Source organism: Thermochaetoides thermophila, assembly GCF_000221225.1.
Source record: "Thermochaetoides thermophila DSM 1495 unplaced genomic scaffold scf7180000011821, whole genome shotgun sequence".
Taxonomy (NCBI): domain Eukaryota; kingdom Fungi; phylum Ascomycota; class Sordariomycetes; order Sordariales; family Chaetomiaceae; genus Thermochaetoides; species Thermochaetoides thermophila.
The window spans coordinates 763751-779744 of NW_006383037.1; the positions used below are offsets into that span (position 1 = coordinate 763751).

The 15994-nt window shown below is 52.1% G+C and overlaps 5 protein-coding genes across 5 annotated transcripts; 2 read left to right on the forward strand and 3 right to left on the reverse strand.

Annotated features, from left to right (window-relative positions):
• Positions 1-450: 450 nt before the first annotated feature.
• Positions 451-4542, reverse strand: CTHT_0061210 (ubiquitin carboxyl-terminal hydrolase-like protein; the record flags this gene model as incomplete). The annotated part of the gene is made up of 8 exons (XM_006696374.1): positions 451-563; positions 626-1073; positions 1142-1583; positions 1647-1798; positions 1877-3472; positions 3544-4006; positions 4084-4231; positions 4317-4542. The coding sequence occupies 8 exons, from the start codon at positions 4540-4542 to the stop codon at positions 451-453; spliced, it is 3588 nt and encodes a 1195-aa protein (XP_006696437.1).
• Positions 4543-6634: 2092 nt separating this feature from the next.
• CTHT_0061220 (dehydrogenase kinase-like protein) lies at positions 6635-8105 on the forward strand (the record flags this gene model as incomplete). Its single annotated transcript, XM_006696375.1, has 3 exons — positions 6635-6786; positions 6841-7150; positions 7221-8105. The coding sequence occupies 3 exons, from the start codon at positions 6635-6637 to the stop codon at positions 8103-8105; spliced, it is 1347 nt and encodes a 448-aa protein (XP_006696438.1).
• A 682-nt stretch (positions 8106-8787) lies between these two features.
• Positions 8788-10147, reverse strand: CTHT_0061230 (putative GTP binding protein; the record flags this gene model as incomplete). The annotated part of the gene is made up of 4 exons (XM_006696376.1): positions 8788-9366; positions 9431-9741; positions 9817-9979; positions 10043-10147. 4 exons carry the CDS (start codon positions 10145-10147, stop codon positions 8788-8790), a joined length of 1158 nt encoding a protein of 385 aa, XP_006696439.1.
• A 760-nt stretch (positions 10148-10907) lies between these two features.
• Positions 10908-13692, forward strand: CTHT_0061240 (periodic tryptophan protein 2-like protein; the record flags this gene model as incomplete). The annotated part of the gene is made up of 2 exons (XM_006696377.1): positions 10908-11038; positions 11109-13692. The coding sequence occupies 2 exons, from the start codon at positions 10908-10910 to the stop codon at positions 13690-13692; spliced, it is 2715 nt and encodes a 904-aa protein (XP_006696440.1).
• Positions 13693-13823: 131 nt separating this feature from the next.
• On the reverse strand, positions 13824-15554 carry CTHT_0061250 (uncharacterized protein; the record flags this gene model as incomplete). Its single annotated transcript, XM_006696378.1, has 5 exons — positions 13824-14313; positions 14370-14756; positions 14819-15204; positions 15327-15368; positions 15459-15554. The coding sequence occupies 5 exons, from the start codon at positions 15552-15554 to the stop codon at positions 13824-13826; spliced, it is 1401 nt and encodes a 466-aa protein (XP_006696441.1).
• Positions 15555-15994: the final 440 nt, after the last annotated feature.

A 15994-nucleotide genomic window follows, 5' to 3' on the forward strand; every position in this document is an offset into this window, starting at 1 on the left:
CTTATCACTAGCTCTAATTCGTACCTTTTTATATTAATGCGTAAGTTCATAGTATCTTCAGAAAAGACGAAGGGCTTTTGCGATGTCTGATCCGTTTCCCCGCAAAAGTCTTGTTCCGATTGTAAAGCCAACCCTCTTCCCATCCCTGATTGCAGCCATCGTCAGCCAAGGCCAGAAACCACCTGGCATGATTGCAAGCAACCAAAAAATAAGTCAAAAGCTTCCTGAAACCAAACGGCGCCACTTCTACAGAGTATTCCTTCTGATTATACGAGCCGTATTTATCAGAATGCCAGAGCCAGCAAGATGTCGCGTTGCGACTCCATAGACCCAACAATACACTACACGATGCCGAGCAAGCCACACAGGGAGCATCTGTTATCCCCTCTCCGCAGACACTGTCGTTCGTTTCTCCTGGGTAGGTTACATCGTGATCGGAAACCAACCAGCCTAGCCCCTGAGGAACAGATCACCCCCACCATTCCGCAATGATCTTGAGCGATCTGGATAATCCATACCAAGGCAGTCAGCCTCGGTTGTGAGCAAGTCCCAGAGGATGTCATCTAGTCGAAACAGATCAGCAGAGGCTCCAAAAAGGTCTGAACTTAAAATCACAGGTACTTACCATCGTTCAGGTACTGTGGCTTGAGAGAATGTTGCCTGTGCACAACAGCAAATTTAATCTTTTCGAAGCTCTTGCCCTTGAAGCCAGTGCGCTTCTCAAGTCTCTTCTTCGTATCGGCGAATTTCTCGCCTTCTTTAACCAGAAACCGGAACGGGATCCCATGAGCTCGATTCGGCTCGCCCTGGAAGCTGAAGACCGGGATGAATAAGCCGTTATCCTTAGCCTCTAGCTCCTCCTGCGGGATACGTTCCGCAACAAGTGTAGAGTAGTCGTTGATGCTGATGACTGCATAATCTCTTGGCAACTCGCGAGTCCACCGGTGGTGGCTGGTCTCATACACTCGCATCGGGCCGGCTTCTTCTTCACTGGGGAGTTTGGCCTTCTTGATCAAGCACTCGATCAAGTCACCGACGTTTCCAGCTTTGTGCACCAGGACATCATATTGCTCCTGAGCATTTGAATTAGCATTGCTGCAATTTGAAAACACCAATTCCAACAAATAAACTCGGGACTCACCTCTTTGGCGATGCCATCGCTCAACAGAGTGACCCTAATGCTCTTTCTGAAGTCAAGCTCGGCCAGGCTCATCTCGAGAACCTCGAAAAACAGAGCATCATTACGCTGAGTCATGCTAAGGCCTCCATACTGTGGCGGAATGAGGATCGATTGGAGCGTTTGGTTTTGGTTCGGGTTGTTATTCCGTTTAACTGCTGTTCTCGGGTTCCCTGATGCAGCATTGACGGTGTAGAAGCGGATGTGAGTTGGTTCGACACCAAGCTTTTCGCCCACCTTTTCCGAGAGCCGATCATAGCTTATCCGCCCGTCGAGCGCGAGCTCAAAACGAGGATAAGTCTTCTCGTCACACTTTTGAGGATGCGGGAAGAAGCGAACCACCCTCTTATGCAAAAGGTAACTATAATATTCGCGCGCATCTTCGTATCGGTCAAATGGCTTGCTACTGATCACCGCGTTAGAACTTGTTGAACTTGGTCGCACTCCTATTGTGCCTTGGTTAACTTACGCCTCCTCTGAGTTTTGTTTGTCGCCGCCGAGGCCGAGTTTGGACTTCTTTTCGTGAACCCGCTGGAAGCAGATGATGTCGCCATCTTGGAGCTCAGCTTGCTTGAGAGTGTTTCTCGCTTTCAACCCCTCGATCATACTAGGTTTAATTTCCTACGCAATTTGTTAGAAACTGCACATATACGACCAATTCAATTGAGATATAAGGAGCGTAGACAGTGTGGTGCTTACCTCCCACATCTGGATCTTTTCGTCGCTTGGTAGCTTCTCTCCCCAGCCCATCTTCTTCATGATGACGGGAACTAGCTCCTCGACCTTCTTCTCCTTGCTCATGTATATGTGGCCAATGCCTCTCAAGCACTGAGCGTCAGCATCGAACCACTTGAGGAAAAGCAGGATCAAGTCATTCTTGATCGCGGTTCCATTGGGGCTCGGAGCGTATGCAGGCCACACCGGAGAACCATCAGGATTGACCTCCTCAGCAACTTCCACCCAAACACGGAGAGCTTGATCCCGATGAGCCGCGGCTTTGCGGTATGTCTCCTCAACAGTCGGCGAGAGGTCCATGATGGGTTGATCGGGACGAATTGTTTTGTTTTGACGGTTGACCAAAATCCACAGTCTTACACGCTTCGGGTCTTGCCCAATATCAGCCGCAATCCGTTCTACCAACTCTTGGACTGTCGATGTGCGAAGCACTCGGTAATACTTGGGTGCAGCAGGATCCTGATCTTGAGTAGCTTCGAAATTGGTGAGGTCAGTGCCGCCGTGCTTTCGGAAAGTCTCCTCTGTTATAGCCTTGACACCCAAGTAAAGATGTTGCTCTTCCCTCTCTCTTCGGCGGGCCTCTTGAGCTGCATACTCTTCTTCAAATTTCCGCTGAAGATGAGCGGGGGCATCATCTTTGGTGACCGGGCAGAGGATCTTATCTAGTCGCGACTTGCGGAAGTAAACCAACATATAAGCGTTATTGGGCCGCATCAACGGAGTCTTCCTAGGTCCGTAAGGGCGCAGCTGGCCATTAGGCAACTTGTATGGTCCGCCAAAGTTCTCCTCAAAAACTTCTCGCTTCGTAGCCCTAGTAACCTTGTCGTCATCGAACTTGTACCACCACCCATCCTTCTCCGGTTTGAGAAAAGCATAGTAGTGACCAGTGTATGAGTCGCCACTGTGCACCAACACGCCATGCAGCTGGTATATCCAAGGTTCTGACCGGTCGGCATCCTTGTCTAGGTAGGGCGAAGCGTCGAACTCCTCGGGAAACTCGTGACGGTCGTTGATTTTCAGCATGCCATCGCGCTGAACGTCGTAGAGGAAGCGTTTAAGATGTAGGTGAAGGACATCCGGGAAGCTCATGAAAATCATGCCTTTGTTGGCATCCTGCAACTTGTACTCGTCGCCGGCAAAGTATTGATTGTCTCCGTCCAGCCTCTCGACTTGAATCCAGTCCTGGAAGCTCTCCAACAAATCTTTGTTGCCGCTCACATTGAGCTGGATGTCCCAGAATTCCTCAATACGGCTCGACTCATAAGGCACGTTGATGCAAGAAATGTATGTCTTGGTCTTGCCACTGAACAAATCAGGAAGCGACTTTTCGTGCGGAGTTCCCTTCATCTTCTCTTCCATGCGTTCCATAAGCTTCCGCATGAGCTCCTGGACATCATGTTGCACGAAGATCTCCTGAGTTTCCCACCCAAATGACTTTGTGAGCTCATTAGTCGCAACAGCAGTATTGGAGTGTTGCAGTTGATAAAACAACCTCTGCAAGGTATAGGCGCTGTTCTTGCGTATGTCGGCATCATGTTCGGTGGGGATAGAGTAAATAGCCTGCAATAGTTTGTCAGTAATGTCCAGAATATGTGCTTGTTGGTTGGTTCGAAGCAAAGAGCATCCTGTACCTTTCGAAAGGCATTAGTAAAGTACAATGACTGAAGAAGGGAATTCAGGTAGCAAGTGGCGCCCTGGTTCTTGAGGCCGACGTATCCAGTCTCTTTCTTAGAGTCATAGTTGATTAGGTTGTGCCACAAGACTCCTGTCTCGTCTTCCACAACCCGGACATAGGCGCTAATGTTGACACAATCGTTTTCAACAAGCGGCCGATCACCGTTATCCCAAGGGACGTTGAACATCTTGCGCAATTCAAGAAACCGGGTGAAGCCCCAGTCGCTCTCCACCTTAGTAAAGCGATGGTGGGCAGAATGGTGGCAGAAAAGAGAAGGATTATTGCGATTCCAGAGGACCAAAGAGAATTGAACGCAGCAACTCCAGTCCTCGGGGATCTGGTTTGCCTCAAAACCATGTTCTAGATAGATGGAGCAATGGTCCGCCACATTGTTGCCTGAAGGGAACAAAAGGATGCGCCTGTCAAGGAAAAGATATGATTAGCATCAAGCACGCTGGTAAGGAAGCATAAGACTTTGGAGCGGCAGTAAGCATACCATGGGTTGCCCCCAGCATGAAATATTGGCCCATGCTCTTTCTTGTTCATCGAACGCCAGTTTTGCACTTCCCAAGTATGGACTTGGTCTTCCAGGATGCGAGGTTCCTCTGCCAAGGGAGGAAGAACGTGGGCCTTCATAGCCTCATCTTCAAAGCAGCAGTTAGCGCGGGGTCGGCTTCAATCTCCCATACTCTATAAAGCCCGAGGAGGGCGGAGGGGATGAAGGCATACAGTCGCTGGCAAGCAGTGGCGTATCGGTTTCCATGCTGTCGGGACTGATTATTGCGACCTGTTCGCTCTCGGTCTGGTTTGGCTCAATGACATGCTCCTCGGGGGCGTCAACGGCCATGGGAGCTGGCGAGGTCGCTTCAGAATTCGGAGCGCCATCCTGAAGATCGAGATTAGCAAATGCCGCGACAAGCGGAGCAGACACCGAGATGCTGGTGTAATCGGTCATTTTGGACATCATGGGGCGACGGATGGTGGATAAGGGCGTGAAGGGCCTGCTTCTTGCTACGAAAGAGGTGTTCTAGAAGCAGGATGCAGATGGCAGAGGGGTGGACGCGAGGGAGCCAGGTATTAGCGATGACGATATATCGGAATAAGCCAGGGGACGAGTGAAGCGGTCGAGTGGTAGTCGTCATCACCTGCAGGACAGGCGAAAGTGTGTTTAGGAAACAGCTTGTTGGTGGTTATGTCGAAAGTGCTCCGTTCATAATACGTGGACGCCCGTTTCCCTCATCCAAGCCATCCATCGCCGCAAACCAGGTCTGGTCAAAGGAACCGGGAAGGAACTTACCATCCTGAAACGGCACCGCTTCGCGAGCGCAGGGAAACACCGAGCAGGAAGAAAATTGGGAAGCAGGTGAGGGTGTCAGGCCGGATTTCAGTCTGCTGGCTCGAGTTGAACTGCTGCTACAGGTTCCGCAGCGACAACCTGGAATCAGCTGCAGAAAGGCTGCCTGAGGACGTGCGGGGCTCGGACGATCCGGCAATGGCGAAATGCTCGTGTGAGTTGTCTAATAGCAGGGCAGGTGGCCGTCGCGAAGAGAGCAAAAGTCGAACGATGGCGGTCTATGCTCTGGAAAACAACCTGAAGCGGAAAGGAAAAGAATGCTGAATAAATGGAAACGAGAGGTTCTGGCAGTGCGCCGCTATGGTCTCCCGTCACTGATGGTCGAAAGTGGACGCAGCCGCAGCGGGGAGCACAGGGCGGCTTCTGGCTTTTGGCTTTGGAGTCCACACACCCTGTTGAGTGGTTCGGCGGGTATCTTGAGGGTCTTGATGTCAGCGGGTACCTCAGTATCGCTCAGTGCTCAGATGATTTTTTGGGCATGTGGCCAGGGTCTGAGGTATCACCTTAACAAACCGCCCGGTTTGAACATGTCATTCACCCTGAGCCCCGCCAATGACGTGGGGTGCCGAGAAAGAAAATTGACGGAGAAGCCCACCTTTGGAAGAGATCAAGCTGAGACCTACCTAGACTCGAGATTGTGGCAGGCCTGCCACCACTTTCCAGGTGAGATTTGAGCGTGTAATCACGCTCAGAACTGCAGCTGGATCTTGGGCAGTAAATGCAGACCAAGGGTGCCGACTCTTGTCGTGGAACTGGATGACTTTGTGTGCGTTGAAGAAATTTCTTCCTACGCAGCTCACTTTCAGGGACTCAGACGCTTGATGCTGGATTGTTGTGTTACGGCGTATATTGGTTGAGAAGACTCTGTTGCTCAGTATATGCCTGACCTGAGCTGAGGACAAAGAACTTCAGATACACTCCGCACACACAATAAATTGTTTCACCGTCGAATACCCTTTGAACCTGCAAGATTTGCTTGAAACACGACTTCGAGTCTGCTCTCTCGTAATAATAAAGCAGAGACTGAATCGCAGGTCTCCAAAGGAACGGAAGGAATGCCGAGGTGAGCATCAATGCCCCGCGACAGCATCTAAGTTCCAACGCTGACCGTGGAATTCAGATGCGGGACTTGGGTGGAGTATTTACACAGTATGGAGAACAGAGAAACTGGGGAACAACTGTGTTGGCTTGGGCCTCTTGCTCGTGATGTGGAGTCGGGAGTAGGAGGGAGAGCTCAGCGTCAAACTCTTGTTGTACCACAGACGCGAGTATGGCCGAGGTACACCAAGAATAGCCATTCTTATGCTAATTAAGTCTGTTAATTTATCTTGTTCGGTTTTCTTTTTGCAGATGTGAACCAGTGCTGCGTTTGACGCTCTCCAAACTTATTATCATCCTCAAGAGTCAAGCAAGCACGCAACACTCATCAACAACGCCACCATCTCTCGGCACACTCACTTTTGCGTATGGCAACAACGGCATGTCACCACTCATGCTGCATAATGTTATGGCGGCCACCCGGTCGCTAAGGAGAGAGGCGGCGCTGGGCATGGCAATGCGAGTCCCGACTTTCTCAAGGCCAACCGTACGCTCTTCGCACACGCAAAGCCCAAAGTGGCGGCCCGTTTCTATCTTGGATGAGTATGATTTATTGACTCTGCCTCGTCCACTTTACCCACTTCTTTCTCTGACCATGTCCTGCTCACATGTCTCTGCCCTAAACAGATGGGTTGCGAGGGAGGCTCGCCCCGTCAGTCTGCGCCAACTCATGGTCTTCGGTCGCTCCTTAACCGAAGACAGACTCTTAGATTCGGCCAACTATGTCCGAACTGAGCTTCCAACGCGGTAGGTTTGACGGCACTCAATGTGGCCTGTTGACATTGTTGTATCATTTTCAAGCCGCATGTTGACCGAGCTCCTGCTCAGGATCGCCCACCGGATCCGCGACATGCAACGGCTGCCATATGTCGTAGTTACAAACCCTCATATCAACGAGGTCTATGACCTGTATTATACTGCCTTTGATACATTCCGAAAAGTGAAGAAAATAAAGACGCTCGAGGACAATGACCGGTTCTGCGACATCATCCGGACAATGCTACGAGCACATCTGCCCGTTATTCCCAAGCTGGCAATGGGCATTCTTGAGTGCAATGGCCTAATGGATGCAGCCGAACTGGACAAGTTTATGAACACTATTCTCAGATCTGTCCGTTGTCCCTCGTGCCTTTTTCCATCTGAAATCCTATGCTAACTGACCACATGTTTCGGGTCAATAGCGCATCTCCCGTCGTGTTATCGCTGAGCAGCACATTGCTCTGACCGAGACCTTCAATTCATCATGGTACTCACCTGGCGCCAAGCTCTCCGAGGGTGAATTCATTGGCGAGGTTTTCCTAAAGTGTGTTGCCAGTGAAGTTGTCGAGAGAGTAGGCAAGACAGTTCGCGATATCCTGCAGAGGGCATACGGCCCTGACGTCGTTTTGCCGGAAATCAAAATCAACGGGCATCTCGGAGCCAGCTTTCCATATATTCTCAGTCACTTGGAATATATCGTGGGCGAATTGCTGCGCAACTCCGTGCAGGCTGTGGCTGAGAAGCATCACCGGCGCCGGGATCGCGATACAGACCCGAACCGGCTACCCCCTCCGATCGAAGTTACTATCTGCGAGAGCCAGCAGCATGTCATAATCCGCATCTCGGATCAAGGAGGGGGCATCCCACGTGAGGTGATGCCTTACCTATGGTCCTTTAGCAAGGGCCCGGCCACCGAACGCATCCTTACAAACCTGGGCAAGGTGCCCAAAATGGCCGCTACGATGCAGGAACTTCAGGTTGAATCATCCATATCAGAGCCCATTGGCCCTGACGGTCATCCTCACCACCATCACCACCACGCAGACTCACACCATCATCACAACGCCAGCGAGCAGAAGCTTGAAGGAAGAGATGTCAACAACTCGTTGGCGTCATTATCAAGTCGGCCTCCAAACCTGCGGCTGGGCATGGGCTTGCCCCTAAGCCGGGTTTATGCTGAATATTGGGCGGGCAGTCTGGCTCTGCACAGCTTGGAAGGATATGGGGTGGATGTGTTTCTGCAAATATCCAAACTAGGCAACAAAAACGAGCAGCTCACGACTCGGGCGACCATGGACGCCGTGTAGGACGGTAACGAGGAATGGCGCCTTGGGAGTCTTGGAAGCCGAGATGCCAAGGTGGCGAGCATTTATTGTGAAAAGCTGTTTTCAAGTTGTACTAGTGGAAGTGGGCTGATGAAAGCTCCACAGTAATCCGTGATACGATATTAGACAAAAAACGAAGAAAGAATTTCAAGTAGCCTTCTCATTAACTGGTGGTATCATAAAAGGAGGCGGCTAAATTACATCACGGTTAAGTCGAAATAAACGGGGGCTCCAAGGGAAGAACATGATTTCGGGCAAGGGGTCCGGAGTATGACTGGTGCAAAGTTCCCTGGCTCTCGCTCTTTCTATCCTCCGAAACTTGTCTTTTCATGCACGCCTTTCCCTTCCCTCCCCCCGACTATTCGCTATATAAAATAAAGTGATTGAGGGGAGGGGATAATGAAGTGAAAAACAAGAGGAAAGGAAAAACCGAAAGAGGGCGAACCATAACAAACATGAGGCCAAACAGCAGGGGGAATATTGTTTTTTCAACCAATCACACACCCAACTAACAGGATGGAGGAGCCGGCTGAGGAAAATAAATAGCAGGAGCTCAGAAAAGCAAAAATTACGTGCGCGGGCCGCGAGGTCAACGGGTGCGGCTCGGTGCATGTGAAGATGTGGGGGGATTGACGGAGCCGTGCATCGGCGGACGGCCATCCCCCTAACGGCGGCCGTGACTGCGGACGGCAGTGCCTTGGAGAGCTTCGAGCTCGGCCTCGAGCCGCTTGATCTCGGCATGGGTCTGCTCGAGATCCTTGTTGAGACGATCGCGCTCGGCAATGAGCTTCTGCTCCCATTGCCGGAAGCGCTGTTCCTCGATCTTGACCTGCTCAGTAAACCGCTTGCGCAGCGCCTCTTCCTCCTCCTTGAACTTGGGGTTGTCGAGCTTCCGGGGGCGGGCCTCGCCAAACTTGCGCGTCTCCATCTGCTGGGCACGGTAGGCCTCGTAGTGCAGCTCCTCGGTGGTGTGGATGAGGTCAAGCATGTGAGTGCGGATGAGGATAGACCGGAGCTTCTTGAAATCGCAGTGGTCCTCGTTCTCCACCTCAGCAACACCCCACGAGTACTGACGACCCTTGACGATGCGGCCATCGTTCGTCTTGACATCCTTTTCAGAGCCGATCACAGCGAAAGGCATGGCGGCAATCAGGCTGCGGGCGTGCTGGGCCGCGGCCTCGTCATCCTCCTCGATCGGCGGCTGATAGATCTTGATGTTCTGGGCCTCGATGACGGCACGGATCTGGAGTGCAGGGACGCATGTAAGCAACGCACGAGACTGACGGTACAGGACCGGGGATGCTTACCCTCTGCTTGAACTTGGCCAGCTCCGTAGGGCTGAGGGTATCGGCCTTAGCAATGACCGGGATGAGGTTGACACGGGTGCAGAGGCGCTTCATGACCTCGATATCTAGGGGCTTCAGGGTGTGGCCAGTTGGGCGGATGAAGTACAGGCAAGCATGGACACGGAGGTCAATCTTGTTCTGGCGGTGCGGCTGCTGCTCCTGAAGCATGTAGGACTCATGCTGGTCGTCAAGGAACTCAACGATGGGCTGCCACGAGTCACGGTTGTTGACGTAGTCGCCAAAGCCCGGAGTGTCAATCACAGTCAGGCGAACTAGATAGGGAGATTTATGTCAGCGAGGCGCGTCGCCAAAGAACAGCCAGGGATCACGCGTCATGGTATGCGCACCCTTGAAGAACTTCTCCTCAAGCTCGGCCTTGGTGATCTCGATCTCGACAGTTTTGTCGATCTGCTTCTGGTGGCGCTTCTTGTGGTCGGCATAGTTCTTGATGGTAGTGGAGAAAAGCGTGTTAATGAAGGTGGTCTTGCCCAACCCGGACTCGCCAGCAACCTAAACAATCGCGAGTCAGACAATGCCGTAACAAACGCGGGAGTACGAGACAGAGATGCCGACCATGATGGTGAAGGAGGCACCCTTCTTGGCCACAATCTTGTGCCGCTGGTTGGGCAGATTGGCAATGCCAATCGGCGAGGCGCTCTCAGCAGTTGCGGGAGCCATCTTTTGTTGAGGACGTCTGCTCGAGGGGACCGAAGGGGTGCTATGGTGCTTCTACGCGTGCGGATCAAGAATCTGCAGCTACGACGGCAACGGGCGCAATTGATGGCACAGCTGCCGCACGAGCAAGGCGGTGGTGGATGTGGTGATGGATTAAGTGACGGAGAGGGGAGACGGGAGGTCAGGACGGTCGGAGGTTGCAGGTTGCAGGTGGTTACCCAGCGAGGAACGGGAACGGGGAGCTCGCTGCTTCAGGGGTTGTGGCAGTCAAATTTCCAGACCATAGCACTGGCAACTTAGGTCGACACAGTGCGCAGCTGCGTGACTCGCTCTCCGTAACCAGAGGCTGGACTCCCTAACCTTATGGAGACCACAAACGACGCCAAGCCAAATCTGTTAATGGCGGTGGGCCCAGCTCCCCTTTTCCACTTTCCCCAGTCCAGCAGGGCGCAGCTGCCGGGGAACCCATGCCAAGAGTGCCAAGAGGTCGTGACACACTGGCCTGGGCGGTCTGGAGAAAGAATTCACCGACCGGCAGAAAAATATCCCCAACAAGGAAGGTGGTCAGAAATTTTGGCGGGCTGCGAGAGCCTGTACTTTTGGCTTGCTAGATGCTGCAGCAGTCGCGGTGTTCATCCCACCTGCATCCATTGGCAATTGACAATTGGCGATTGTCCGTCCCTCGACTCGACTGTCATATCGCCTTCGACTAACTGTCTCTGCTCGAGTCGGGGCTGGGAGCGGACTGGGACCACCAGCGACCATGAAGACAAACTTTAAGTTCTCCAACCTTCTGGGAACAGTATATTGCCGGGGCAATCTGCTGTTCAGCCCAGACGGCACCCATCTGTTTTCGCCTGTCGGCAACCGTGTGACTGTCTTTAATCTTGTCGAGTATGAATCGCATTCTTTCCGAGAATTGGATGGTGACGGCTCCGAATTTGCGCTGACCCTGGCTGCACAGGAACAAGTCTTATACATTCCCGTTTGCCCATCGCAAGAACATTTCGAGAATAGGTCTTACCCCGCAGGGTAACCTCCTTCTCTCAATCGACGAAGATGGCCAGGCTATTTTGACAAATGTACCTCGCCGGGTTGTTCTCTACCACTTCTCCTTCAAGTCTCCTGTCACCGCGCTCGCGTTTTCCCCCTCGGGTAGGCACTTCGTTGTCGGCCTCAAGCGTAAGATTGAGGTTTGGCATGTGCCATCAACGCCTGATACTAACGAGGATGGCGACCTCGAATTCGCCCCTTTCGTGCGCCATCACACCCACATGCAGCACTTCGATGATGTGCGGCATCTCGAGTGGTCGAGCGACTCTCGCTTCTTCCTTAGCGCCTCAAAGGATCTGACTGCGAGGATATGGAGTTTGGATACTGAGGAGGGGTTCGTACCTACTGTTCTGTCCGGTCATAGGCAGGGCGTTGTGGGCGCTTATTTCTCCAAGGACCAAGAGACTATCTATACTGTCAGCAAGGACGGCGCCGTCTTCGAGTGGAAGTATGTGGCCAAGCCTGGGCATGAGGACGATGAGATGGTCGACGACGAGGATATGCAATGGCGAATTGTCAACAAGCACTTTTTCATGCAGAACGCTGCAACACTTCGATGTGCTGCTTACCATGCCGAGTCGAACCTACTTGTCGCCGGGTTTTCGAACGGCATATTCGGGCTCTACGAAATGCCAGACTTCAATCTTATCCATACTCTCAGCATCTCACAGAATGAGATCGACTTTGTGACCATTAACAAAAGTGGCGAATGGCTGGCTTTCGGCGCATCGAAGCTCGGACAGCTGCTCGTGTGGGAGTGGCAGTCGGAGTCGTACATCTTGAAACAACAGGGTCATTTTGATGCTATGAACAGTCTGGTGTACTCGCCCGACGGTCAGAGGATTGTTACGGCCGCTGATGATGGCAAGATCAAAGTCTGGGACGTCGAATCTGGGTTCTGCATTGTCACTTTCACAGAACATACCAGCGGCGTAACGGCCTGCGAGTTTGCCAAGAAGGGCAGTGTGTTATTCACAGCGAGTTTGGATGGGTCGGTTCGGGCGTGGGATCTGATCAGATACCGGAATTTCCGAACTTTTACTGCTCCGGAGAGGTTATCATTCACATGCATGGCGGTCGACCCGAGCGGCGAGGTTATTGCGGCAGGCTCAATTGATTCATTCGATATCCACATCTGGTCTGTTCAGACAGGTCAACTACTAGATCGGCTCTCGGGGCATGAGGGCCCCGTCTCCTCCCTGGCGTTCGCCCCAGATGGCAGCGTCCTTGTTAGTGGTAGCTGGGACAGGACAGCACGGATCTGGTCTATCTTCAGCAGGACACAAACAAGCGAACCCCTGCAACTACAGTCAGATGTGCTGGACGTTGCTTTCAGGCCGGATTCCAAACAGATCGCAATCTCGACTTTGGATGGTCAGCTGACGTTCTGGTCTGTCTCAGAGGCCCAGCAAGTCTCGGGAGTGGACGGTCGGCGAGATGTATCGGGTGGCCGCCGGATCACCGATCGTCGGACAGCAGCAAACGTGGCAGGCACCAAAAACTTCAACACCATTCGCTACAGCATGGATGGCACATGTCTGTTAGCAGGCGGCAATAGCAAGTACATCTGTCTGTACTCGACGACAACCATGGTGCTCCTCAAGAAGTTCACTGTGAGCGTGAACCTTTCGCTCTCGGGTACGCAAGAGTTCCTCAACAGCAAGCTCATGACCGAAGCCGGGCCCGTTGGGCTTCTGGATGACCAAGGAGAGGCATCAGACCTAGAGGACCGGATAGACAGGTCACTGCCCGGTTCGAAGAGAGGCGATCCCGGCGCAAGGAAGAAATTCCCTGAGGTCCGGGTAAGCGGAGTGGCCTTCTCACCAACGGGTAACTCCTTCTGTGCCGCATCCACGGAAGGGTTGCTGGTCTATAGCCTGGACAACACAGTACAGTTCGACCCCTTTGACCTCAATATGGAGATTACCCCCGCTTCGACGCTGGCGGTACTCGAGAAAGAGAAGGATTATCTCAAAGCACTGGTCATGGCCTTCCGGCTCAATGAGGCCGGACTTATTACGCGCGTCTACCAAGCTATCCCTTACACAGATATTGGGCTTGTTGTTGAGCAGTTCCCCACCGTCTACGTGCCCCGCCTGCTTCGCTTCGTGGCTGCCCAGACAGAGCAGTCACCACATATGGAGTTCTGCCTGCTCTGGATCAGAGCACTGATTGATAAACATGGCCCATGGCTGGCAGCCAACCGGGGTAAGGTTGACGTGGAGCTTCGTGTCGTGGCTCGGGCAGTGGCCAAGATGCGTGACGAGATCAGGAGGCTTGCAGATGAGAACGTCTACATGGTCGACTATTTACTCAATCAGGCGAAGAGCAAGAGTAATAATCGGGCTGTGGTGGGTGACGCGGAGGAAGAATGGGGTGGACTAGATGATTTTGGAGTCAAGGCTTTGCCGTCGTCCAAGCCGGAGACGACACTAGATGATATTATGCAAGATGATGTGGCAGAGAGTGAAGAGGAATGGATTGGGTTAGAATAGGGAAGGCAACGGGAGGAGTTGGGAATACAAAATTGATACCACAGTTTGATATGCCATCTTCCTTTCCATGTATTGCATCGCCATCTTAAAGCTCCTCGTCTATCAGTTAACATTTGGAACGTCCTATGCACTTAAATTAGCATCGTGCCATACCAACCCAGACCACTGGAGTTATTGTAGCCTACTTTCCAAGCCTCCTCAAACCCCGTACTTCGCACCCAATGGGGCCCCGGGGCTTCAACTGAGTCGACAATCAAATAACAAACCTTAGCCCAGACGTCATCGCCTTTGATTGGTAAGCGGTCGCTGGTATTGCTCTCTTCATACTTCTTGCAAAGGTTGCGGCATACTACAGCAGCCCGTCCAAGCTTGATAGCATGGCCGTCGTCTGGGAAGTTGTGCAAACGGGCAATAATATCAGGTAAAGACTGGCTTCCAGCCTCTGGCTTGCGTGACCGATATGCTTGGAGCTTCTTAAGTGACAGTTCTGGACAACCTCGTGCCACGTACTGCAGAAGATCCATGCGAATCTTCCACTCAAGAATACGAGCCTTCGTCTCAGGAGAGATCCAGTTGGCTGTGCTGAGGGTAGCGAAGAGAGGACCTGAGGTTACGTGATGCCTGGAAGAGTGAGTACAAAGGTTCCATACGTAGTTCTGACGAGTGAGTGTACTCACATCAAGAAGAAATCAAACTTTGGCTGTTTCCCCTCCTGAGCAACCGCCGCCGCTGCTGCCACAAATACAGCAGCATTGAACATCTCTGCCGTCCGTTCCTCCACTTCCTCCGGACGTACCTTTACTTGTGACGCAAGATGGATCATCTGGTCGCCCGCACGTTTGAGTACTCCGTCACGGATCTTATTCTCATCTTCATTGTGCGCTGAGTGGGTAAGGGCTTTGTTATTGCGGATAGATCCAAGCAGACCCAGGATGCTCCATGATCCATTCGACGGCTTCTGGGAGGAAGCTGCTTTTTCGGCGCTCATCAAGTACGGACCTGCTGTTTCGAAAGAGTGTACTGCCGTTTGGGCGAGCGCTTCGGCTACGATGGGTTCTTGATTCCTGAAAGGACCTTTAGGTTAGCTCTCATCATTACCTCGACCAAGATTGCCAGCGAAAAGAACCTATACCATTCCAACCCACACATAAGCTGAATCGCCGGATGCAGGAACCCCGCAAACAATCTTGCAAGCATCTCGTCCTCATTGAACAAGTACTTCGTAACCACTTCCTTCCTCCAGTCTTTCCCCTCCCTGATGGAACGACCTATCTCGCCCTGGAAGAATCGAAGAAAGTCAGGGTAGTAAGCTTCATTGCTAAGGTAGCCCCGCTCAAGCGCTGCTGCCGGAAAGGGAGTCAAGAACAGGGGCTCGGAAGAAGCTTGGGAGGGGTCCTTTGGGGTATGCTGAGGAAGGGTTGAACGCTGATAGGACTCGTTCCGTTTGTAAGCGGCGTGAAGAGAGGATGGCCGAGCACCTGTGCCATAAAGGGCTAGCAGGTGGTGAGGAATCTAGCCATTTGATTAGCTACAATCTTGATGATGTGAATGTAGATCCTGTGAGTGCTGGATAGACTAATGTGATCTCTGTCATGGAAATTGCTACTTTGGGGGTAAACTTTCAGACAACTTACATGGTTGTGGAACCCCTGAAAGTTGAAGAAGCAGTGATGTTTCTAAACCGGACGTACAAATTCTGGTTAGTTCATAACTAGAATTCAAGGTATATCGTATGGTCGATGACCGAAACCAGACTGTACACTCACCTCCATATCCTCCTGTAACAGGGCCGACACGGTTCTCGCAGCGTCTTCTGTCTGCTGAATCCCCCATAACCCCGTGTTGTCAGGGGCGAGATGCATTCTGTATGGGAGATCCATAATGGTAGCACTGCTACTTATAACAAAGTTTAACTTAATAGTCTGTCTTTGTTTTGTAGAAGCTGGTTGAAAATGAGACGGCCGGGAAGCAAGTGTGGTTGGCGTGACTGTGGCCAAGGTGAACACGACAGCCTTGCTGCTGCTCTTCGAGTTGAGCGGTCTTCGGAGGTGGAACATTTAATGGAACGGAAACAATCCGGTGCTCAGGTAGGCACCAAACACTTAGGGCTGGTGGTATCACGGTAGTACACGGTTAAAATTGTCGGAGCTCCGGAATATGAGTGAGTTTGATAGTCAGTTTAGCTCTGGTCACTTCTGCTTGATGGATCTTGTATATGGTATGCTCGAAACTGGTGCTTTCCGACCGAGGCATCGTGGCCTTGTAGATATAGATTTATCCTCGATTGGAAGCTATGTAACAA